Source organism: Crinia signifera, chromosome 5 (assembly GCF_055691185.1).
Source record: "Crinia signifera chromosome 5, ASM5569118v1, whole genome shotgun sequence".
Classification (NCBI taxonomy): Eukaryota; Metazoa; Chordata; class Amphibia; order Anura; family Myobatrachidae; genus Crinia; species Crinia signifera.
The window spans coordinates 130496360-130521841 of NC_139221.1; the positions used below are offsets into that span (position 1 = coordinate 130496360).

The following is a 25482-nucleotide window of genomic DNA, read 5'->3' on the forward strand; positions in this document are numbered from 1 at the left end:
TTTTCTAGCTTGACCTCTCTCAGTTCAGCTGTACTTCCGGTGTATTGGTGGTATGGTAGAGGCTCTTTACGGTGCGGGTAGTGCCACTGTTGTTCTGGGGCATGTCTGTTGCGTAGCACCGGCGTTCCATTCGGCCCCGTCACTTTTGCGGCCTTGGTGCCTTTCTTCCCACTTGTTAATTCGAATTCGACGGCTTCACCATCGCTCAGGCTCCGAAAGCAATTCTGGGGGTCTTCGTTCTGTATGGCGGTGTAATGGACATAGACGCTACGCCCGTTGTCTGCACGTCTAATGTATCCATATCCGCGTGGCACATCAAACCACAGGACACGACCTGTGATCCTTCTTGGGCCGGTTCGCGACCTATCAGTCATCTGCGTTACACCGGATGCTCTTGACGTGTTCTGGAACACTGCCGTTGGACCTCTTCTCCCATGCCATCTCACAGTCTGTGGGCATACATCGGCTCGGTCACTGTGTAGTCGTTCCGACCTCCATTGGCGATTCTGTTGCCATCTATGCCTTCTGCCACCTTTACGTTGCTGTCTTTCCTTTTCATCCTCCGCCCATTCCTGACGCATCTCACGGATCATCCTGGTCATTTCGGTCATCGCTTCGATGATGGCCCCAATCGAGTTCTGATTGGCTTGTGCTGGTGGAGTGGCGGTTCTTTGCATCTCCAGCGGTTCTATGTACTGCGATCGCCACATCTTGCCGTTCACAGGGGTCTTGTGCAATCCTGTTCGTGACGCCAAGTGTGACAGTGCCCCTGTACGGTGTGGTGCAAGATGGCGTACCTTAATCTGGAGCTGATGACGGCGGCGGCTTCTGGATTCTTCGCGGCTTCTGCTGGGGAACCTGTGGCAGGGAACGGCACAACCCAAGGGACCCACAAACGACAACTCTACCACGATTAGCAGCGACAGTAATTTATTTACTAACACACGGATTGACCGCTGCAATATCTCAATGACAAATGACAAGAAGAAATACTCAATGAACAAACACCTACAGTAAAGCATACAATCAAACAATAATCATTCTATCTAGCAATCAATTTAAATGGCTCAGAAACCTCAATATAATCTATTGGCAAATGAATCAACATACACAGTCACGTGTCAACATAATGGTCCCACGTCGACATATATCCTCACTTTGAATTAGGACCTAACTATGGCCCTTATTCAGAATCGTGCGGTACGGCCCGCGTGCGGCCGTACCGCCGATGTTTTTTGTCTGCACATGCGCAGAGGTCATTCTGCGCATGTGCAGCCCCCTTCGCCGCAGACGGATTTCGTCCGCCGCAAAGGGGGCGGATAGGGGCGTGAGGGGCTTCAGCCCCTCATTTCCCTATGTGTACGCCCCGCGTTTCATGGGCGTTCCCATGCAAACGCGGGGCGTATGCATGGTAATGAGGGCATGACGCCCTCATTACCATGACATGGGGGCGGAAAGCTGACGTCGCCGGATGTCAGCTTTCAGCCCCCTTACAAGCTCCCACACGGACGATTGTCCGTGTGGTCTGAGCTTGCGGGAGCTGCCGCGGCGTGCGGGCCTGCCTTCGATGGTCGTCGACCATCGAAGGCAGGGGGCAGCTCCCACCATGGTGGAGGCGTAGCCTCCACCATTTTTGAGCGGATCGCCAGCCGTCCGTGTATGGACGGCCGTGGCGATCCGTCTGGTGGGCGGCCCTTGGTTTGTGCGGTCGGAGCCCCGTGTGCGGCTCTGACCGCACCAACCAGAATAAGGGCCTTAGTGTGCACACTGACTACGAGCATGGCAGAGCAAATTAACAATCCCTTCAATAGGGTACAGGCGGGTTCCCGTTACCTAGGGCAACCCCCTGCTAGACATACAACGAAGGCTGTAGATATAGGCTTGGCAGTGGTGGCAAATCTGGCATGCAGCCAGAGGGGTGTTGCAGGTGTCTCTGGGCTGGTAATGTCGCAGGGTGATCAGCACCCCAATAACAGTTGTCCCCTATGCAGTGGAGAGCCACTTCAATAGCTGAGTAAAGTGGGCCAATGTGGGGTGCAGGCCAGCCTGGGGGTAGGGGTGCTCCTGTACCTTAACTCTCAGCTGCAGATGCCAGCTCCTGCTGGTCATGACTCTTCAGGGTCTCACTCCTCTCTGGGTCTCTCACTCCTCTCTGGGTCTCTCACTCCTCTCTGGGTCTCACTCTGCCTGGCACCTATCAGCAGCACCTGATCTCCTCTTCAGTGCAGGACAAGGGAACAGCTTCTCCATTCACTGTACACACGCTGCTGGGCTTTCTCCTCTCTCTGCCTGAGTATCACCCTGCTTCCAGCACGTCTTCTCACTCTCTGCACACTTCCTCCCTCTCACCTTGCTGCTGGGATCACCTCTGACCTCTCAGCTTCCTGTCACAAGTGCAGGGGAGCTGGGACACTAGCTGTCTGTTAACCCCTCACAGCCCTGCTGTTTCTATAAAAATGCAGTTCTTTCTCTGAGCAGCATTAGCTGCAATTGACCTTCTTTGAGGGCACAGGGACACCTCTGGGGTGGACTGCCACAGATCCACATATGCAGGGGCAGGCAGGGTGACTTGTACCCCCCATGATGGTTCACATTTAAGCATTTGGGGCCAGCCAGTCAGAGAAAAGGCAGTCTGTCCCTGCCTGACTCCACACAGCTCACATCATCAGGCTTATTAGCAGCTGTATTAGCTTGCAGTCAGCTGGGCATCACACTGGCTGGACCTCTCTTCCTAAAAGGCTGCAGTCAGGCTGCGCAGGGAGCAATGACCATGTAATCCCCCATAGTAATGAGCATGACCATAGCATGTAATCCCCTGACAAACCACATGCTATCCCCAAGGGCAAAAAGCATGTAACACCCCCCCCCCCCCCATGGCAAGGAGCATGTAAATCCCCTTATGCCAAGGAGCATGTAAATCCCCTTATGGCAAGGAGCATGTAAATCCTCTGACAAGGAGCAAGAAACCACTGGCAATCAGAATGTAACCCCTGGCAACAAGCATGTACCTACTGGCAACAATCATGTAGGTACAGTAAGTGGCAGTTTGGTGGCATACTGTACTATGTAATAGGCATTACAGTGTTGGTATACTATAAAATAGACATTACGGCATTTGGTATAATGTGTAATAATCACAGAATGTGGTATATGTAATAGGCATTAAGGTGTAATGCATAAGGTGTGTGGCGTAATGTGTAATGGGCAGTACGGTGTAAATTTTTGACGCGCACCTACGGCGTAGAGGGGGTTATAGGTTTTTTTCTGGCCAAGGGCAACAGCATTGAATATGCAATCCGTTTTACATATATTGGAAAAACCGGTATATTTATCGCTATGTTGTATACATCCTATGGTACTTAGACTTCTAAATGTATGCTTGAATGAAGGTCCAGTTCAAGCCCATTTTTTCAATGTCGCATGTTTGTGGAAAGACTGGACCATGGGGGTTATTCTGGTTGGTGCGGTGGGACCGTATGCGGTCAGATCGGGGTTTTTTTTTTCATCTGCGCATGCATAGCTTTCGCTATGCGCATGTGCGGCGACCTCAAACCACTCACGGACGGGTCTCTCCGTGCGAAAAAACCTGTCCACAAGAGTATGGTCATTGTGGGCAGCATGTGGGCGTTTTTATGGGAGCGGCCGGAATAATGCGGAAAACTGGGTGTAAACATGGGCGTACATGGGGTGTGCACCAAAAATGTACGGTGCTACAACTGCCTCGATCGGCGAACGCACCGTGCATTTTGGACCAAAAACAGGAGGAAGCCAAAGAGTGCTCCTGACCACTCTTAGAGCTACCGCATCAGAGCGGACGCCTGGGTCTGCTAATTAATGTACAAGTAAATTACATACATCTGAATGCAATAAGCAATGCTGCAATAACCATCTCACCCATTCATAAAGTGTTTTTGTATACTTTAAAAAGCAGGACACTCAATTCACAGAAGTCGACATGTGTCAACTTTTTCACTGTAACACAAACATACCAGTTTTTTATTATTTTTTTTAGTAAAAAGACACACAGTAAACCACATCTAAGAGCAACAATTATGTTTTTGGACTCTACTTGCACTGTGGCGTACGCTCAGATATACGTAAGGTGTCGGTGTGAAAACGGACGAGACCCGTCCGTATACGTGATGTACGCCAGGTATCGGTGGCTAGGAGGGAGATCCGTCCCTGCACGGTGGCGTACGCTCAATTGAACGCCACTCCCCATTGTCGGTGTTTGTGACCGTCCGTGTGCGGCTGTTCTGTGGGCGGACTTACGCTCACCGTCCGCGTACGGGAAACATACGGTGAAATTGACCGTACGTCCGTTTCACCGATCCGATCACAATAAGGCCCATTTGCTTGAATTTGCCCCCCCCCCCCCCCAGGCTAAAAGTTGCCAGCCGGCCCCTGTGCACATGCACAGTATCTACCATACCTCAAATTCAGAAGTAAAGCGGTCAAATATGGCATCACTTTACTTCTTTCTGATCACCAGTATCGGCTTTCATCAGAGCCACAAAAATGAATCCTTTTTGCCTTCATATGTGGTGATAAGGGTTTATTATTTTCAAAGGCCGGGAGCATTTTGTACCATACTTGCCTACTTTTGAAATCTAGAAAGAGTGAGATTACAGTAGGATTCACTGCACAAACTCTGCGTTAAGGGCATGCCATGCTCCACGTATGGTGTGTCTATGCTTAAATGCTTGCTGGTGCGAGATTATGGGGGAAATTTACTAATATGAAAAACCTAGTTTTTCGTATTAGTATTTCCCCTACGACTGCATAAGACTGTTTAAGTCGTATGCAAAGTCGTGTTCCGGAGGGGAATGTACAAAGCAGTCAGATACGACTGATTTGTAACCCTCCGATGGTGTAATGATTCTTATTAGCTGGCCATATATACGGCTGCTAATACGAATGTTTCTGGCAGTCTGCACGGATCAGTCAGATCCGTGCAGGCTGCAAGGTGTAAAAAAAATAAAATAAAAAATAAATTTAAAAAAAAAAACCAGCGTGGGGTCCCCCCCACAGCTGTAACCAGCACCAGGCTGAAAGAGCCGGGGCCGGTAATTAAAAATCAGGGAACCCGACAAATAGGGGTTCCCCGATTTTTAACAACCAGCCCCAGGCTCCAGGTCCGGGGCTGGTTCCCAAAATACGGGGGACAAAATGAGTAGGGGTCCCCCGTATTTTAAGAACCAGCCCCAGGCACAACCAGCCAGCAGGGTAATGTCACAGCCGGGGGACACTTATTATATAAGGTCCCGCGGCCAAAACATTAACCCTACCAACCAGTCAGCCTGGCCAGGGGCCCTGGGGGAGTGGGGACCACCCCAATAAAGGGGTCCCCCCCCCCTCCAGATCTTACCTGACCAGGCTGATTCCTGGTGCTGTCCCCGGTGACCCTGGGCTGTGGTCACCGGGCTGATAGTGGTGTAAAAAAAATAGATGAATAAACTATTGTTTAAAACTGTGGAACTATGAGTCCCAGCAAGCCTCCCCCACAAGCTGGGACTTGGAGAACCACAAGTCCCAGCCTGCGGGGCATTAAAGGGCCCGCTGGGTCTTGTAGTTCCACAGTTAAAAAAATAGTACAATAAACACACACTGGCACAGTGAAAATAAAAGTTTAATACATACATTACACACATACTGATACTTACCTATCTTGATCCCGTAGGTAGCCTCTGTCCTGGTGTTCGGTGTCCTGTGTCGTCCTCCAGGTCCGTGTCGTCCTCCAGGTCCATGTCGGTGTCCGGGTCCGAAGAAATCCATGTTGGAGCTGTGGAAGGAAATCCTACTCACCTGGTCCTGTACTGAAGATGTCTTGTCTTGGTCCGCCGTAATCCAGGTAATCTTCATGCTGTCGCCGGTCCCCGCACTGTCCGCATCGCACTGAGGAGAGATGCAGAGATGTTTCATACTCGGCGCCTCTCCTCAGAATGATTTCATTGGCCGCCTATTGGCCAATCAGGAGCCGACTTTCTTGGCTCCTGATTGGCCGCTAGGCGGCCAATAGAAATCATTCTGAGGAGAGGCGCCGAGTATGAAACATCTCTGCATCTCTCCTCAGTGCGATGCGGACAGTGCGGGGACCGGCGACAGCATGAAGATTACCTGGATTACGGCGGACCAAGACAAGACATCTTCAGCACAGGACCAGGTGAGTAGGATTTCCTTCCACAGCTCCAACATGGATTTCTTCGGACCCGGACACCGACATGGACCTGGAGGACGACACGGACCGCCGACATGGACCTGGAGGACGACACAGGACACCGGACACCAGGACAGAGGGCTACCTACGGGATCAAGATAGGTAAGTATCAGTTTGTGTGTAATGTATGTATTAAACTTTTATTTTCACTGTGTCAGTGTGTGTTTATTGTACTATTTTTTTAACTGTGGAACTACAAGACCCAGCGGGCCCTTTAATGCCCCGTAGGCTGGGACTTGTGGTTCTCCAAGTCCCAGCTTGCGGGGATGGCTTGCTGGGACTCATAGTTCCACAGTTTTAAACAATAGTTTTTTCATCTATTTTTTTTACACCACTATCAGCCCGGTGACCACAGCCCAGGGTCACCGGGGACAGCACCAGGCTTCAGCCTGGTCAGGTAATTAATGGCGCCCACCGCCTATGCTGACCGCACTCCCGGCCATACCTCCTCTTCCCCCTAGAAAACACAGCCGGAGGTCCTTCCTGCTTCAGGGGAGAGGAGGAGGGGCAAAGGGCCTCTACTTCCCGGCCAGAGAGAGCCCGGGGATGTGATGAGACCCCCGCACACCATATCACAGTTATCGCGGGGGCCTCCGTCACCGCACAGCGATGTTGATCGCATATGTTAGTACATAAGTATCAGCATCGGTGTGAGAAGCGGCAATGTAGGAGCCGGACTGGAGGCAAAGCCTGGGGGTAGGCTCCCCTGACAGGGTTTGTAGGGAGCTGACTAGCAGTTAGTCATAGGAGGAGTGCTTAAGGAGAGGGTCATAGGGGGAGGGGCTTAACGGGGTGTTGGAGGGGTTTATAAGCAGGGTTCAGACAGGAAATAGGGGTCACTGGGAGATTTTCTCAACAGCTAAGCAGCGTGACATCTCCCATGGCTTCCCCAGGCAACGCTGATGCGGAGGTATCCGCTGCGCTTGCTGCCCTCAGGGAGGCAGCTGGCACCAGAGGGACTGAGTGGCTGCAGCAGCAGATGTCAGGTCTGCTGGGGGGACTGGGAGCAGCAACGCAGGAGGCTGCTCCAGCGGGTGCACGGCCTCGGAGGTCCAGGCCTCCGGAGCGCTTTAGCCCATCTGTGTCCCCCAGGGTTCAGCGCCGTTCACGGAGCCCCGTTAGGGACCCTCCAGGCCAGGCTGCGGGCCGGGCACCTTCCGCCCTCAGGACCAGGTCTGGGAGGAATCCAACCAGCAGGCGGAACCCTCCGCGCGGGAGGGATCCCCCCCACGTGCAAGAAGATCCGGCGTTGCGTGGTACTGGACCTGGTGCGGTGGGGCATGCGGGGCATGCTGCTGCCCAGCGCGGGGTGAGTCGTGCCAGGGGGGCAGAAGTACAGGCTGAGGACCGCAGGCCTGGTACACGGAGCGAGAGGCGCACAGCTGGCTCCGCCTCCAACGAGGTCACGCCGGCTGGTGCTGTACCTGAGGGTCGGGATGACAGGAGAAGAGAGATTGCAGCGTCAGCAGATGATGGAGAAATACCTGGTCCTTCCTCATTGGCTGGAGTTTGTCAGGACACTGGACCTGCGGCTGCTGGGTTCACAGCCCCCAGGCAGCCTGGTGAGTCTATGTCTGTTAATGCTTTAGCGCAGAGTCAGGGGGGGGGAGGGTTAGCCCTCCAAGGGGAAATGAGTAGAGGTTTTACTGAATTATTGAGTGGTTTTGCAGATTGGTTGGTGGGTTTGCGGCAGGGGGCGGGGCCGTCCCCGGCGGCAGCATGGGTGCCGCAGAATGCGGGCACACCAGCTAGCATTAGTGTGCCAGTCAGTAATAGTGTGCCGGTTAGCAGTGGGGTGCCGGTTAGCAGTGGGGTGCCGGTGAGCAGCGGGGTGCCGGTATCCGGCGGTGAGCAAAGTAGCAGTAGTGCAGGGGCAGAAGGGGGCAGTGTTGGGACGCAGGAGGAGAGTGGAAGGCTCAGTGACACTGCAAAAGGGGAGGTGTATGTATGCTTTGAGGGGCCATTGGGGGCCCACCTGAAGCAGGAGGTGAGGGAGAAGATTTGGAAAGGGGAATACGTTGATATATTTTCATTGCTCCCTTTAGAGCGTTTTAATCTGGATAGGCCCCGTAAGGAGGAGAAGAAGGAGGAGGAGGAACAGCGGCGGTACCGGCTGATACCGCGGTCATTCACGAACTGGCTCCAAGCATTTGCTATTTTAGCTAGTGTGATTGGGGAGAAGGCACCTGACAATTGTTCAGGCTTGTTTTGTTACATGGATGCGATAGGAGAGGCATACCGTGTGTATGGGGGCTTGGCTTGGCTCAGGTACGATGAGCAGTTTAGGCAGAGGAAGGCTGTTCGCCCTAACATACGTTGGGACCATAAGGATATTGCTTTATGGTTAAAGGTGACGGCTCCCACAAAAAGTGGGCAGCCCTTTCGTGGGGACGGGGGGGGGGGCCGAGGGAGGCCACAAATGGGACGGCCATGCAGAAGGGACTCTGCTTTGCCTTTAATGACGGGTCATGTCGTTTTGGGGCAAAATGCAAATTTAAACATGAATGTTCCTCGTGTGGAGGGACCCATGGTGCAAATAAATGCTTCAGAGGGAAGTCACGGGACGGTAATTCAAAAGGGGGAGACACCGGTTCGGCTGGAAAGGATGCTGGGCTATCTGCGTAGGTATCCTGACCAGCAGACAGCCGTGTTGTTGGAGGAGGGGTTTAGGGAAGGTTTTAAGATACCTTCCGACGTGCAGGTTTCAGGGGGCTTGAGGAGGAATTTGAAGTCTGCAAGGGAGCATCCAGAGGTGGTGCAGGATAAACTGCGTAAGGAGGTGCAGCTGGGTCGTATGGCTGGACCTTTTGGGTCGGCACCATGGCCAGATTTGATAGTCTCTCCATTGGGGGTGGTGCCAAAAAAGGAGGCGAACAAGTTTCGTCTTATACACCATTTATCTTTTCCAAAAGGGGCGTCGGTCAATGATGGCATTGACCCTGACATCTGCTCGGTGGTTTATACATCGTTTGACGCGGCTGTTCAGTGGGTGAAGCGGTTTGGGAAAGGGGCCAGATTGGCAAAGACTGATATTGAATCGGCATTCCGTTTGCTGCCGGTTCACCCAACCAGTTTGCGTTTGTTGGGTTGTTGTTGGGACGGGGAATTTTTTTGTTGATCGTTGTTTACCGATGGGTTGTTCTTTGTCATGTGCTTATTTTGAGGCCTTTAGTTCTTTTTTTGGAGTGGGTGGTTAAGGATGTCTCTGGGTGTAGTTCAGTTATTCATTACCTAGATGACTTCTTATGTATTGGTCCTGGGGGGACCGGAGTATGTGACTTATTGTTGAGGACTGTTGAAAGGGTGTCGGCAGACTTTGGGGTCCCGCTTGCTCCAGGTAAGACGGAGGGCCCTGCAACTGTGATCAGTTTTTTGGGTATTGTCATTGATACCGAGAATATGGAGTGCCGCTTGCCCGAGGAGAAATTGCTGGGTTTGAAGGCCGAGGTAGGGAGGGCATTGCTGTTGAAGAAGATTAGATTGCGGGAATTGCAATCCTTGCTGGGCAAATTGAATTTTGCGTGTCGCATTATGCCTATGGGCCGCATTTTCAGCAGGAGGCTGGCAGCAGCGACAGCAGGGGTGGTTCTTCCTCATCATTTTGTCAGATTAGGTAGTGAGTTGAAAGGGGACTTGCGGGTGTGGGCAACTTTTTTGGAAGCTTTTAACGGCAGAGCTTTGTGGATGTCAGACACATGCGTCGCTACTGAGCTAGACCTTTTCACAGACGCGGCCGGGAGTGGTGGGTTCGGGGCATATTGCCAGGGACATTGGTGTGTAGGCCGGTGGCCGGAGTCTTGGGTGCAGAGAGGCATGGTTAAAAACTTGGCATTGTTGGAGTTGTTTCCTATCTTGGTAGCAGTAGTTGTTTGGGGGGAGCTATTCCGCAATAGGAAGATTTGTTTTCACTGCGATAATTTGGGGGTTGTCATGGCTATTAACCAATTGTCGGCATCTTCACCGTCAGTGGTCACTGTTTTGCAGCAGTTAGTATTGGAATGTCTGGCTTTGAATTTGTGGGTTGTGGCTAGGCACGTTCCCGGTGTCTCTAACGGCATTGCGGATGCTTTATCTCGTTCACAGTGGGAGCGTTTTCGGGAGTTGGCACCAGAGGCGGACAGGGAGGGGACCGGGTTCCCGAGTCGGCTCTGGGCTCTGCTGGACGGGTAGTCGATCAGCTCATCAGGGAATCCTTGGCCCCGAAGCTGGTTAGAATGGCGTGAGGTAGTAGGTCTGACGGAGGATGATGACGAGTTGGCTGTCTTGCTATATATAGGCCATTGTAAGGAGATTGGTTGGTCAGTGGCAAAAATCACGCGCTGCATGGCGGGCTTGGCTTTTGGGTTTCGTGCAGGCGGCAGGCCTGACGTCACTAAGAATTTCCTGATTGCGCAGGCTTTAAAAGGTTGGAGGAGAGGTCATGTCGTACAGGATCAGAGAAGGCCGGTGTCTTTCCAGTTGTTACAGAATATGGGCATGAAGTTAGGGGAGGTCTGTAGTTCCAATTTCGAGGAAAGGTTGTTTGGGGTAGCTTTTTCGCTTGCCTTCTTCGGGGCACTGCGGATTGGGGAGCTCGTGAGTCCAAGCGTGTCCAGGCCGGGAGGTTTGTTAGGAGAGGATGTGGATTTATACTCGGATAGGGTGGAGCTAGTGGTGAGGAGGTCTAAGACGGATCAGTTAGGGAGGGGGAAGAAGGTAGTTCTCTTCTCTGTACCAGGGTCGGATATGTGCCCGGTGGCACGGCTGAGGATATTTAAGGAGGTCAGAGTGGGCAGGGAAAGGGATCCTTTGCTGATGCATGCGAATGGATCCTTTTTATCACGGTTTCAGTTCACAAGTGTGTTTAGAGCAGTCCTGCGGACGTTGGGCCTCAAGGGGGAGGAATACGCGGGTCACTCTTTCCGCATTGGGGCCTCAACTGAGGCTGCTAGAATGGGATTTGGGGATGAGTTGATTAAGCGTATTGGGCGGTGGGAATCGTCTTGCTTTCGGTCTTATGTTCGTTTAGGGGATTGTTGAGGTTGACCGTGTTTTTCTGTTTTAGGGCAGCCTCCGTGCCTGATTTGGATTTTAGGACATTCATATGTCTTTTGGGGAGCTTTACGGGCGGATGTCAGACCGAACGGCCGCCAGCTGGGTTTGGATAGAGAGGAGGCAGTGGTTCGCTGGCTGGGAAAACGCGGTATGGTATGGAGTGGAGTGCTGCAGGAATTTCACCGTTTTGTTCGGCTCAATAGGGTTTCCGACATATTAGTTCTGCATGTGGGCGGGAATGACCTTGGGAGCAGACCATTTAGGGAGTTGATACGGGATATCAAGTTTGATCTCCTACGGTTATGGGCAATGTTTCCGGAATTAATCACGGTTTGGTCAGACATCGTGCCACGCCATTATTGGAGGGATGCGAGGTCGGCTGACAAGCTCAATAAGGCACGGATTAAAGTTAACAGGGCGATTGGGCGTTTTATGGCCAGGAACGGGGCTGTTGTGGTGAGGCACAGGGAACTTGAGTCTGGTGCCGGGGCATTTTGGAGAGGTGACGGTGTGCACCTGAATGCTGTGGGGATAGATGTTTGGTCTTTGGGACTACAAGAGGGAATAGAAACAGCGTTCCGGATGTGGGGGGGGGCGCACGGGGTTAAGGGTTTAACCTCGTGCTTTGTGGCGGAGGGGGGTCCTCGAGGTTGGTGGCATTGAGGCTTAATTATGCGGCGGGGAGGGCCCCATGAGGGGGCTGGACTCCCCTGGGTGAGGTTAATTAATGAGCACTGGGTGTGTACAATTGGTGCCCTCGAGCCAATCGCTATCGGCTGGGGGTAAGAGCTCCTGGAAGTGCTTAGAGGTGTGGATATATATTTATTGAGGGCCTCGGGGACCACCTTCCGTGGGAATGTTTTTGGATTATTGTTTAAAATTGTATTGTTCAATAAAGATGGCTGCTGTGGCCAATTTTATCCAACAAGAGAGTTATGTCATTTGTGGGGGGGTAGTTGGGCACAGCGATTAGACAATACCCTGTCATGTAGGAGCCGGACTGGAGGCAAAGCCTGGGGGTAGGCTCCCCTGACAGGGTTTGTAGGGAGCTGACTAGCAGTTAGTCATAGGAGGAGTGCTTAAGGAGAGGGTCATAGGGGGAGGGGCTTAACGGGGTGTTGGAGGGGTTTATAAGCAGGGTTCAGGCAGGAAATAGGGGTCACTGGGAGATTTTCTCAACAGCTCCCACCCACCCTTCCCTATTTTTTATAGTTTAGGTAGAATATTTGCTAGGATGTCTTTTTGTCACAGTGGCCTGTGCGGAGGGGGGTCCTCGAGGTTGGTGGCATTGAGGCTTAATTATGCGGCGGGGAGGGCCCCATGAGGGGGCTGGACTCCCCTGGGTGAGGTTAATTAATGAGCACTGGGTGTGTACAATTGGTGCCCTCGAGCCAATCGCTATCGGCTGGGGGTAAGAGCTCCTGGAAGTGCTTAGAGGTGTGGATATATATTTATTGAGGGCCTCGGGGACCACCTTCCGTGGGAATGTTTTTGGATTATTGTTTAAAATTGTATTGTTCAATAAAGATGGCTGCTGTGGCCAATTTTATCCAACAAGAGAGTTATGTCATTTGTGGGGGGGTAGTTGGGCACAGCGATTAGACAATACCCTGTCATGTATTTTAATACATCCCACCTTATGAATGAATGAGTGCACTACAACACAGATAAGGAGATAATGTGTTGCCCTCTTTCTCTCCTGTCAGAGGTTCCCACAAGGGGGATAATGAAAGTCATAAGCAGGGACTCCTGAGCAGCTACAGAAAATCACAGTGACTAGACAAATCACTGTTCTTGCAAAGAAATTCCTTAGTGGCACCCAGTAGCGTAACTATGTACATGTGGGCCCCATAGCAAAAGTTTGTAAGGGTCCCTATTGATCAATTTATGCTGAAAATTTATATTGCACATGATACTTTGACAGGCAAAGTGGGCCCCTCTCAGCTCTGGGCCCCATAGCAGCTGCACCCCGGTAGTTATGCCCTTGGTGGCATCCCTGGCAAATGTGGAGAATCTGTGCGATGAGGAGTCAAATGCAAGATACCAGGAGATTTAAGACAGAAAACTGAAGTGTCCTGCATGATGCAAGAAGGTAGGCAATTCTGTTTTATACTAAACATGCCCTCAAAGTATAACTAAAGAAGGCTCTTGCTAAAATTAAAATAAATAAATAATAAGTTAACAGAGAAAGAGCTATTTACAAGGGGACAGTTTGGGAAAAATGCAAGTTTCAGTAGAACATGCGGGGTCAACACAGGTGGTGTCGCATGTGGTAAAGTACAAGCCTGTGCAAATTTACTAAAATGGGAGGAGTTCTAATCTACCAATCACATTCTATCTATTATAATCTAAAAGGTACTAAATAAATAAGAAGTAGAGTCTGATTGGTTACCCATAGCAACATCCCATCTGAAATAGAACTCCCATCTTATTAAATCCCCCCCCCCCACAGTGGATAAGAGAGGAGATGGGTGCATGGACATGCTATGCATGATCAGTAGTGCATTTAGCTCAGAGGTCACAACCTCCGTCTCTAAGGGATGGAGTCTCCAGGATCCAGTGGCAATAGATGAAGAGGCAGCACAGAATGTACTCCCATCTCAACAGTTATGACATCACATATATACATAAAACATATTAACCCCTTCACGACATTGCCTTTTAAGGTAATTTTTTTTTTTTTTTTCCTCCTTGCGTTCAAATAAGCGTAACTTTTTTTAATTTTCCGGCTATATAGACACATGAGGGCTTTTTTTTTGCGGGACAAGTTGTACTTTTTAATGGTACCATTTACTATACCGTATAATATTCTGGGGAATCAGGAAATAATTCAATGTGGGGTAAAAAGAAAAAAAACCGCAATTCCACAATTTTGCGCTGGTTACGGTTTTTTTGGAGTTCATAGTTCGTTTAAAATGATGGGTTATCTTTATTCTATGGGTCGTTACGATTCCGGTGATACCAAACTTATATAGTTTTCGTTACGTTTTACGACTAAAAAAAAAAATAGAATATGTTACGGTTTTTCGAATTTGCGTCGCGTCGCCATGTTCTGCGGCTTATAACTTTTTTATTTTTCCACCTACGGACCTGGGTGAGGGCTCATTTTTTGCGGGCTGAAGTGTACTTTTTAATTAATCCCATTATGGGATATGGGCGACTTTCTGATCTCTTTTAGCTATTTTTTTTTGGGTAGGCGATGCGACCAAAAAACGTAGTTTTGGCGTTGGGGATTATTTTCCGTTTACGCCTTTAACCGTGCGGGATAACTAATGTTATATTTTAATAGATCGGACTTTTAGGAACGCGGCGATACCAAATATGTTTATTTTTTTATTTTTTATTTATTTTTATTTGGGAAATGGGGAAAGGGGGGTGATTTGAACTTTTAATATTTTTTTTTTTTTTTTTTTTTTTTACTTTTTTTTTTTTTTTTTTTTACTTTTACTACAAGGCCCCCTAGTGTACTTGACCACTAGGGGGCGCGATCGCCTGTACTAGGTTCAGCCATAGAGCTCTATGGCTGAACGTAGTGATTTTATGCACTTCCTATTACATCCTGCCTGAGGCAGGATGTAATAGGTATGCATACACGGCCAGCACAGGGGTCTACATTAGACCCCTGGCTACCATGGCAACCGATCGGCACCCTCCGATCTCGCTGCGGGGGGCCCCGATCGGCGCCGGAGGGGGCGCCCCCCCTCCGATCAGCTATTTAAGCACTGCGGGCGCTTTGCCCGCGGTGCTTAAAGGGTTAAACGGCCACGATCGGCGAACTCGCCGCTCGTGGCCGTGAGAGCAGGGACCTGGCTGTAATATACAGCCATTACCTGCTCTCTTTCAAGCCAGCTCACTCCGTGAGCTGGCTTGATTCCCCCGCAACCGACATATGACGTATATATACGTCATATGTCGTGAAGGGGTTAACACTAGAAATTCCTGTAAATCACAATATTTCAGCAGTACATATGGATATTCAAAACTGATAACATTTAGAATCATTACTTACATCAGATCGGTCACAAAGTTTAAGCACACGAAGCACATTTTTGCACACATTGTCCAAAGTAGTGTTTCCTCCCACACATGTGATTCCCAAAATTTTAACATTGGGTGCAGAGATTGCCATCATAATAGCCTGGGCATCATCTGTTCCACAGTCCACATCGATTAGAAGTAATTTTTTCTGTGTTTTTTCTGCTAAACAAGAAGAACATTACCAATCAGGAATTTTACAATGCAGTTTAATATTTCAGTCCACAGTAGTTCTCAATATATATATGAAGTATAATTTTCTCATTGCCAGGGGTTATATGCTCATTGCAAGGTGTTTCATGCTCATTGCCACGGGGTTACATTCTTGTTACCAGAGGTCACATATGCTCATTTTCAGGGGTTACTGCTCAGAATGCACCAAAGCTCCTGGAATCTGCACTTCCCTGACAGATGATAGAAATCTAGTAGGACCTCTAGCACCTGTCTCCTAAAAATCGTCGGCCATTTTTGGAAGGCTGTTTTTGCAGATTCCATCCCATCCACATGGAATCTGCAAAGACCCAGCACTGGGACAACCCCCTCCCCCCTCCATTGCTGCTTGGCCTGCGGTTCTAGGTCTGTCCTATGCCACAGGACCTGTTCAGGTACATTCAAAACAGGTCCTGCACATGCTCAAAGTACCAAAAATCCTTATTTTGCAATGAGGGGCACAAGGCAAGAGCACTTGATTGACACCCATAGTGAACGAAGTACTTACAGTAGGATTCATGCTTTGGCATGGCTAAGTAGCAAAGTCCATGTCTATTTGGTGCAATATGAGAATGGACGTTTGTGAACACATCAAAATATATAGTCAACTGCACACCAGGTTCAACAATTAGAAATCATCGATTGACATCACATAATGTAAAATAATTTTGCCAACAACTTCAGTAAACCAACTTGTTTCATAGCATTGATGGTGGCCATTGGCCCGTCTGCCAATGGTTTTTATTTTTCTCTAAAACTACAGCACAGAACTACAAGGCTATCAGCCAGTAGTAGCCCTGTGCTGCACATCTCTCTTCTTGCTGTTTGTTCAGGCATGACCGCTTAACTGTCATTCAGCACTGCAGCTCTACCCACTCACTGATAGGCATGGTCTCCGTCTCCCAGCAAAAAAATGCATGGGGCTTGCAGTGTGCATATGCGAAACACGGATGGCAAGAACCATCATTGGTATAACATTCCATAGATTCATACCACTGATGGTTCACCTTGTGTTCCCTATGAATGGAAACCACACCTATGGCCTTTGGCCATCCTTGCGCATAGGTGCAAACAGGAAGTTAGGTCTCAGCCTGCCTCCAGGAACCGAAAATGACTTCATTAAAACAATGGCAAGAGTATATGGTTAATAGGCAGAAGACTCTCTAAAAGTAATATTGGATATACAGTAGGTGCTGGTAGAAGGGGCATCCTGTATACTTAATATTAATATAATGAATCATTTAGAAATCCACCTTAAACCCCGTACACATGGTGCGATTCATTTTTTGTTCAATCCCGGTGATTGGGATCAAATCGCATGCCGCAATGTACACATTTGATTTAGACTATATAGTACAGAGCTGTACTACAGTATATAGTCTTGCCTGCACAGTCTGTTTTTCTTTTTTTTTCCAAATATTTTTATTGAATCTCATAAAATAGAACAATGATACAGCACATCCAAGTTCGGATGATAGCAGTACAGTAGCATCGATGAAGATCCAAAACATTTTCTAACATTTTCTATATCTATAACAGTTCACTATATAGTTAAGATGAGGAGCATTTTCCAGAGTTATCCGAAAAAGTATAGTCATAGACCAATGCTGTTGATAATTCTCAACAGGTAATTTTTGGGATAAACTCCCCATTTGTCAACCTGGCTATATCTTTTAATTGACATAGTGGAAAAAAAAATATTAAATCATAAATAAAAATAAACAAATAACAAATAAATGAACTATGAATAGTAGCAATTAAAACATACAAACAGACAATCTGATCCTACCCTAAAATGGCAGGCTCAGTCTGTTTTTCTATTGGATAGGAACAAATCGGTGGTGCATGTGGCTGAACCGTTTGATTTGATTTTGTTTTGATTTTGATTATATACGCTAAATCAATAGAAAAATAGCCAAAATTACTTTTTCCATACTGTAGGTAGACATGGCAAAGCTATGCTGATTAATATCCCAAAGTGTGGGTCAGGTTAAACATTTTGGGCAGGACATATTAAAGAAACATTGTAAAGAATATATCTTGTGACCAAAAAACAAACTATATCATTTGGATGGACTATCTCAACATGCATTCATTTTTAAATGCATAGGACTTCAAGTCTAACGGGGAAATTTCCATCACATACGGCCGATCACCTTATGGACGGGTACGGCAAATTTACAAAGCTGCTGTATTCTCCAGATACGTACTGTATATTCCCCAAAGTCGTAGCCGTTCATATTTGGGTGCCGGAAATACGACAAACAAATACGTACGAGCCACCAACATTGTACGGATCTCTCAGATCTGTGTGATGCTGGCCAGTGTAAAAAAAAATAGAAAAAATAAGTAATGGTTTGGAGTCCCGCCGCCAGGCTATTACCAGCCCCAGGCTCATTAAGTCGCTCCTGGTTGTAGAAATACAGGGGGCCAAAAAACTGGAGTCACCATGTATTTCTGTACCCAGCACCAGGCTCATTGTCCAGCCCCGGTTCCCAAAATACAGGGGACAGACAGAGTAGGCGTTCCCCGTATTTTGAAAACCAGCACCAGTCCCAAACACTCAGCAGGCTAATGCCATAGCTGGGGGGAAACTTTTTATATAAGTTTTCCCAGCCAAAGCATTAACCCCTGCCTGGTCAGCCTGGGCCAGGACCCTGGGGGAGTGGGGATCCCCTCAAAAAATGGGTACCCCCTCCAGGGCACCCCCTGCCCTGGCTGAAGCCCGGGGATGTCCCTGGTGCCCCTGGTCGGTGTAAAAACGCTGAAAAGATGGCTTCTTGGATTGCAGCTCAGACATAGCAGAGTATTTTTGAACAGATTTAAAAAAAAATATCAACACAGTCTCTGCCCAGACTCATACACAAGTGACAAAAATTACTGTAGCATAATCTTCAGGAAAAAAAATTGAAAATGCAGGTTATCTTTAACAAATGAGCATTTTAGAACTTTTTTAAGACTTGTTTTTCAACAAAACACACATTTTGCATGTGTTAGCACTTTGCTTGTGCAGTATATGCATACCTCCAAACGTTCCCGATTTTAGCAAGACAGTCCAGTTTTTTTAAGGACTGTCCTGCTGTCCCACCTGCAGGCAAATCCACGGCCCCTTGTGAGGAGAATACACTCCCTATCTGGGGGTGCATAGCTTCGTCACGCAAAGGGGTCCCAATTAGGACACTGTCAGTGTTTGGAAGTATGGTATATGCGACAAACAAACATACAATGATCCACACTGCCAGTTGCCCTTCCCATTCACCTACACTCACTGACTATGGAAAATAATGTTTTGTTTCATTCTGGGGTCTGAATTTAACAACTACACCCAAGCCTGGAATTGAAAACACTTGGATCCCTTAAATTTGTGCGTCTTTAACTAGTCATCTCTGATATCCACAAAGAACCAAGCAACCCCATAGACACAGGCTGTAGCTGTACAGTACATAATCAAATGGTGGTGATCCCAGGGGGGGAAGCCAACAAAGTATTATTATTGGAAAATCATCACATTTCATAAACTTTTCTTTATGAAAGTGGAATAACATTATATCGGGTCTATTGTACACTATCTGTTGATTTTCTTAACTGGAGTAATTTTTCCCAAAATATTCTTATATCCCACATTCATATTACTACATTCCAAAATGGAGTTTAGCAATATCCTGTCTTTACTGTTCAGCAAATAAAAAATAATAAGTTTTCTGAAAAAACTGTTGAGCCTGTATTGCTCCAAGCAAGGGAATAATTAAGGGCTCACTAAAACAAAATCCGAGTACTTTAAGTCTAGACAAAAGAGCTTAGTGAATACATCTATAGAATAGCTTTGAAAAAGTTATTATTAATTCAATATATGTACAATTTATTATTTTATCTGTAAAAATACAGTATCCTATATCCCTTTTACACCGCTCCAACAACCCAGGCTATTGTTGTGTCAATCCAGGTTGCCCCTCAGTATAAAAGGGTCCCTGAGTTAAAACCCATGTAGACTCACATGGAAATGCCACCTGGGTAGCGAGAAGGGTTGGGCCGGTGTAATAGGGCACTGTAAACAGGTGACTTAGATTAGCCGGTTTACTATAGGTAGACAGTCAAAGTAGGTTGACAACAATAGGTTTACATGGCTGTGATCGACTTATGAAAAGGTCGACATGAATTTTTTGGGATTTGTTTTTAATTTTTGGCACTTTTCATACTTTACCATCCAATTGGACTCCGAATGGGAACAGTAAAGTGGGCAGAGATCAGCAAGGCACCTGGCCCGAAGCATGGCGTGGGGGTTTATGTGCTTAAGTGTCAACACCATAAAAAAATACGAAAAGCGAATGTTGACTCTCATGTGTCTACCTTTTCGGCGTTGACCTTTTTCTTGTGTCGGATTTCTGAATGTTGACCTTTTGGGGTTGACCTAGACCTTGTTAACCTGCTATACCACACATAGCTCATCCAAACCAATTAAGTGTTCCCTCTTGTAATGCATATCAATCAGTGAAGATAGAATACATATGGGCTCTGATTCTAATTGACTCGGTAAGCTGCAAAGCTCTCAGCTTACCGCGTCCTTGTAAAACCCCCCGGCAATTACACCCCACCACCGTTACCCCTCTCAACCATGCGAGGCGATGTGTCACCAAATCAGTGAAGCCATTCACCCATGGACCCTGCACATGCGCACAACATAAACATTGCTCCATTTGCGAACGCGCAGGGGACCGAATCAGTAAGAATCCCCTTCATCGTCAGCTGGATAGCTTTTCAGTTTTAAATTCACTTTCTCATTCTTTTCACACATTTGTTTCTTCCTCTAAATGTAGCTAAGCTAGACCTTCTACTGATCACATAATACAATCTCTCTGTCCCTCCAACACGCAGAGACCTGTCACAGAATACTCTCATAAGACTGGAATGTTGCCAAAGAATGAAAACTGCTGTTTTTAGCAAATGCAATGTCATCCTATTGAACTGAAAATATCTGCTAGATGGTAAATGCAGAAGTAACAAGTAGAAAACTGGGCTATATGAGCTCCTGCGGTTTTAGTTGTGGTTTTCTGTAGCAGGCACACGCGAAGAGTGGGTCCATGTTTTCTCCAGGCAAGCATACATAACACCATCCAGAGATTAAGTTTTAAAGTAAAATGTTCTTTCTCATCCTTGTATAAGTAGCATTCCTGCAATACCCCATTGCTACCTATTGGATCTGTAGGAATTTGATAGAGAAACATAGAACTATATAAAAACACCTTCAAGTGTTGGTACACATAATCTGAACATAGAATAAAAAAAAATTCTAAAGTTTTTAATTTTTTTATTCTAAAAAGAACTTCTAACAATCTAAAATGTGATTTCCCAAATAAAATCGTCACACTGTGTATATATGCCGTATTTCCCGGCGTATAAGACAACTGGGCGTATAAGACGACCCCCCAACATTTCCACTCAAAATATAGAGTTTGTTAAATACTCGCCATATAAGACTACCCCCTCATCTGCACAGCTTCTTAATGCACACTTACCCCTTGGCCTACTCTTTAATGCTTTTCCATTTGATTTCCAGTCCCGAACCATCTTTTCTGTTACTCCATATTGTCTTGTAGCAGCACAATTATTAAGTTCCATGGCAAAGTTTACAACTTTAAGTTTAAAACTTGCATCATATTTCTTTCTTTTTGCTGGTGCCATGATAGGGTTGATAGGGTTTTGACTGCTGGACATTTTCTATGCTATACTGTACTGTACAATGGTGCAGTACTGTGGTTGGCTGTTGGCTGTATACAAAGCCTGATTGGATTGGTCCCTGCTCGCTGTCTGCCCTCCCTGTCTCCATGTCACTAGCAGCAGTATGGTCCTCCCTTGAATCCATATTATGGATAGTACCAGTATTATAGACATAGCTGCCCCAGGGGTACACTTTTATACATTTTGCGACTCTCTCCTCGCCCTCCCCCCCCCCCCCCCTTTTATACCCCTTGAGTGGTGGGTTTTGCTGGGGCAGGACAAACCTATCAGGGCAGGTTTGTCCTGCCCCAGCAAAACCCACCACATAGAGTTGTAAGCCCCCCTCACATCCGCTCCGGCGTTAGTACGCCGGAGCTTCCCTGCAATGCTGCCGCTGTCCCCCCTGCCTAAGCCGCCTGTCACATTCAGCAGTGACGTCGGCGGCAGGCTGGGGGATGTTCGCGGTGGCTCGGGAGGACTCGGTGCCTGAGCGCTCCCGAGTCCCTCCGAGCCACGCCGACCATACCCGAGCCTGACGCCGACATCACTGCTGAATGTGACAGGCGGCTTAGGCAGCGGGGACAGCGGCAGCACTGCCAGGTCTCTTATATGACCTGATAAGAAATTTGGATAGGGAGTGTCAATGTATGCATAAAAAGGGGGGGAGGCGAGGAGAGAGTCGCAAAATGTATAAAAGTGTACCCCTGGGGCAGCTATGTCTATCCCAATGAAGTGCACATGGCGTATAAGACGACCCCCCACTTGGAAGCATGTTTTTCAGGGGAAAAAATCATCTTATACGCCGGCAAATACGGTATATTTAACATACAGTCATATTGCCATCAATCATGAAGAAGATGATCCAGTAGAATTAACAGATTGACGGCAATGGAATCATCAACAATGTGGAACCCAATGTGTTTTGTCAAAATGGACTTCATCAGGGGTAAATATATAACATTGATCGGTACTTGTGGAGTATCACGGCTCCCACGACCTGCATCGTATGCAGATCGTATGCTAAAAATCGCATCGCATCGCATGTGGCATACGATGGCATACGATGCGATGCGATGTTTTACCGATTTTTGACTATTTTTGCTCAAAAATCGTATGCCATCGCATAACATCGTATGCCATATGTAGTGGCATACGATGTCATACGATGCGATACGATGTTTTACCGATTTTTGAGCAAAAATGGTCAAAAATCGGTAAAACATCGAATGGCATCGTATGCCATATGTAGTGGCATACGATGTCATACGATGCGATACGATGTTTTACCGATTTTTGAGCATTTTAGCTCAAAAATCGTATGCGATCGCATCGGATGCCATACGATGGCATGCGATGGCACCCGATTTTGGACTGAAATGCATCAGAATGCATTGAAATGTGTATTAAAGTAGTGAAATGCCCCCAAATGCCATTTTTCATAGTGCACCACCCCCACTATCAACGTCAACCCGAAGCGTGGCGAGCGCAGCGAGCCCGCGAGGGGCGGCGGTACGCGTCCTACGACCTTTTCATACCCCCACTATCCACGTCGGCGTGGAGTTGAGAATAGAATAGTGTGGCGAGCGCAGCGAGCCACCGAGCCCGAAGCGTGGCGAGCGCAGCGAGCCCCGCGAGGGGACGCGGATACCTTCACAGCTATACGTGTCTCCTCGCGGGCTTTACAGGTATCCGCGTCCCCTCGCGGGAATCGCTGCGCTCGCCACGCTTCGGGCTCGGTGTCTCGCTGCGCTCGCCACACTATTCTATTCTCAACTCCACGCCGACGTGGATAGTGGGGGTATGAAAAGGTCGTAGGACGCTCAAAAATCGGTAAAACATCGCATTGCATCGTATGCCATCGTATGCCACTACATATGGCATACGATGCCATACGATGGGAGCCGTGATACTCCACAAGTACCCATTGATCAATAGCCGTAACTATTGGAAGTTACAGAAAGACATCTCCATTTGTGGAAGATAATAAGATTATTTGTTTGTCTGTTATTGCTGTAATTTAATAAACAGTAGAAGAGAACTCCCTCAAAGATAATAATGTAGAGATACTCTGTCCCAACCCTCTCCTCTATTTCCCTACCAGGGATCTGCAAAAACTCCGACCTACTCCTCAGCCTCCCTGCCATGTACAGCTGACAGGAATATGGGGGAGGATTCTGCAGATGACATACCTCCCCTCAGCCTCTCTGTGTTGTGCAGTTGAAAGAAGAACAAGGGAAGTATCTGCAAAGATACCAACCCTCTCCTCAGCCTTCCTGCTGGGTTCAGCACAATCCTGGCCCTCTCCCAGCTGCAGAACAGGGGAAAGCCTCTGAAAGTGCACATCTAAGATGAGATGACATTATTTCACAGTTTAGTAATGGTTTACTAGTAGAGGAATGTTAAATATGATTAGGATTCAGATCAAATGCAGAGTATATTTTGAAATATCAGTCAAAGGACCTGTGGTAAATTTAATTGATACAGTTGGAGCCACGGTTGTTCGTCCCTCCGACGCACCAGAGCTTTCTGTCTCGTCATGCTGCCTGCCGAGAAAGAAAGCTCTGGCTTGCTGGCAGGATGAACAACTGCATCCCATTGAGGCAAATGGTGTGCACGCGCATCCCATTCTCAGTGAACAGCGTGCTGAAACACAAATCTCTGGAGCGCTGGCGGGATGAATAAACCTGAACATCTGTATGAGAAAATAAAGTAAGAAAATTTAAATATGCCTCAAACATATCTTGAAAAAAATATTAAATTAGGTAAATTGTGCCTAACTGTCATCCTTGAGTTCAGTTGCGTGGTATTTGTTAGGCGCCGGAGGAGCACCCCGGCAGGGAAGGGGTGTCCGGCTGCCCCGAGCGTCGCGTCTGGTTGCTCAGCAACCAGAGACGCTGTAAAAATAACTCCGGCGGAAGCCGCAGGTATTAAATGCCAGGGGAGTGCTCCGGCCATTAAAGGGTGCCCGGCCGCCCGCCTTCCGTCGAGCGTCACATCTGGTTGCTCAGCAACCAGGGACGCCAGTTCACAACCTCCGGCGGAAGCCGCCCGGGTTGCCTGGCAACGGAGGACGCCAAGGGGGACAGCTAATTCTAATTAGGCAGGCGATCACCCATTGGACATTCTCCCTGTTTAAGGGAGCTGGCCCAGTCAGACCAAGCCGGTGATAGCTTCAGTCAGCTGTCATCTGCCTGATCCCTTCTGCACCTGTTTCCTTGCCTGTCGGTGTTGCTGCTGCGTGGAGACCTCCTTTGCTTCCAGCCAGTTCCCGGAGCTGTAAGTTCCCCTGTAGGGGACCTGGTTCTTTTTGCCTCCTTGCAAGTTGCCCTCCTGGGCATTTCTTTATCTTTGTTTTATTACCCTCCATTCTGGTATTTAGAGGGTTATTCCAGCAGTTGCTGGGTTTTCGGTTTCCCGTATTTTGGGTTATCAGTAGGGGTTTTTCTTCTGTGTTCCATGTTCGTGCGTTACGTTTCGTCGTGTGCTTTTGGTGTGGTGTATTTTGATTGTGTATGCGACACGGTCGCAGTGGGTGGCGACTAGGTCGCTGGCGCTTATAGCCGCGTTAGTTAGTTACGGCAAGTGGCCTTTTTTCCTTAATTTCAGTGAGGGTCCTTCAGCTAGATTGTCCTTTTGGCTGTACCCTGAGGGGGTCCCCGGTTCTTTGTACTTATATAACTCCTGGCTGCACCGGAGCTAGGGCGGGCTTAACTCGCCCTCCCAAACGTGGCGGCTACAGGCGAAGCCTAGCTCTTGCAGGAACCGGTCACCCAACTCCGGGGGTCAACAGAGGTAGCGTAGGACTCCGCCGTGGCTGTTCTGAACAGCAGTCCCGGCTACGGGTGTATACCCGAAACCTAACAGTATTGTGTACAGTGGTGCTTCTGATTGTCCACGTTTTATAATCTTCAGCCACTAGCATTGGTTTTGCCTATCACTTTGACCATAAATAATTGTATTTCTTACTGGACCACCAACTAGAAGCACTCCTGCAAAAGTCTTGCAGCACCTCAGGGTGTCTAGGCAAACCATGTTTGAACCACTGTATTAGCTAAAAAAAAGATACAATCAGTTTGAAAAAAAAAAAACTTTGGTGGGATACATGCAACTATAACAATTAAAAGATGCCTAACCCTATACTTGCAAAAATATACCAGTGGAACCTAATGCCTGCTTCAATTTGACTTAGACATTAGACCATAAATACATGAATAACACCTGCAAAATGACCTTTATACTTCTTAGGAAGTTGCCAGCACATAGGCAGTAAA

At 48.0% G+C, this 25482-nt stretch overlaps 1 protein-coding gene across 3 annotated transcripts in view; it reads right to left on the minus strand.

Annotated features, from left to right (window-relative positions):
* Window positions 1–25482, minus strand: part of LOC146079549 (pyrimidine-specific ribonucleoside hydrolase RihA-like) — an 83867-nt gene that overhangs the window by 45933 nt on the left and 12452 nt on the right. For 2 of the 3 annotated variants that reach the window (XM_083186283.1, XM_083186282.1), the window contains one exon: window positions 15261–15451. In XM_083186283.1, the coding sequence (XP_083042409.1) occupies window positions 15261–15451 (191 nt within the window). The remainder of the gene's footprint in view (window positions 1–15260; window positions 15452–25482) is intronic. The other variant, XM_083186284.1, reaches the window with a different exon arrangement.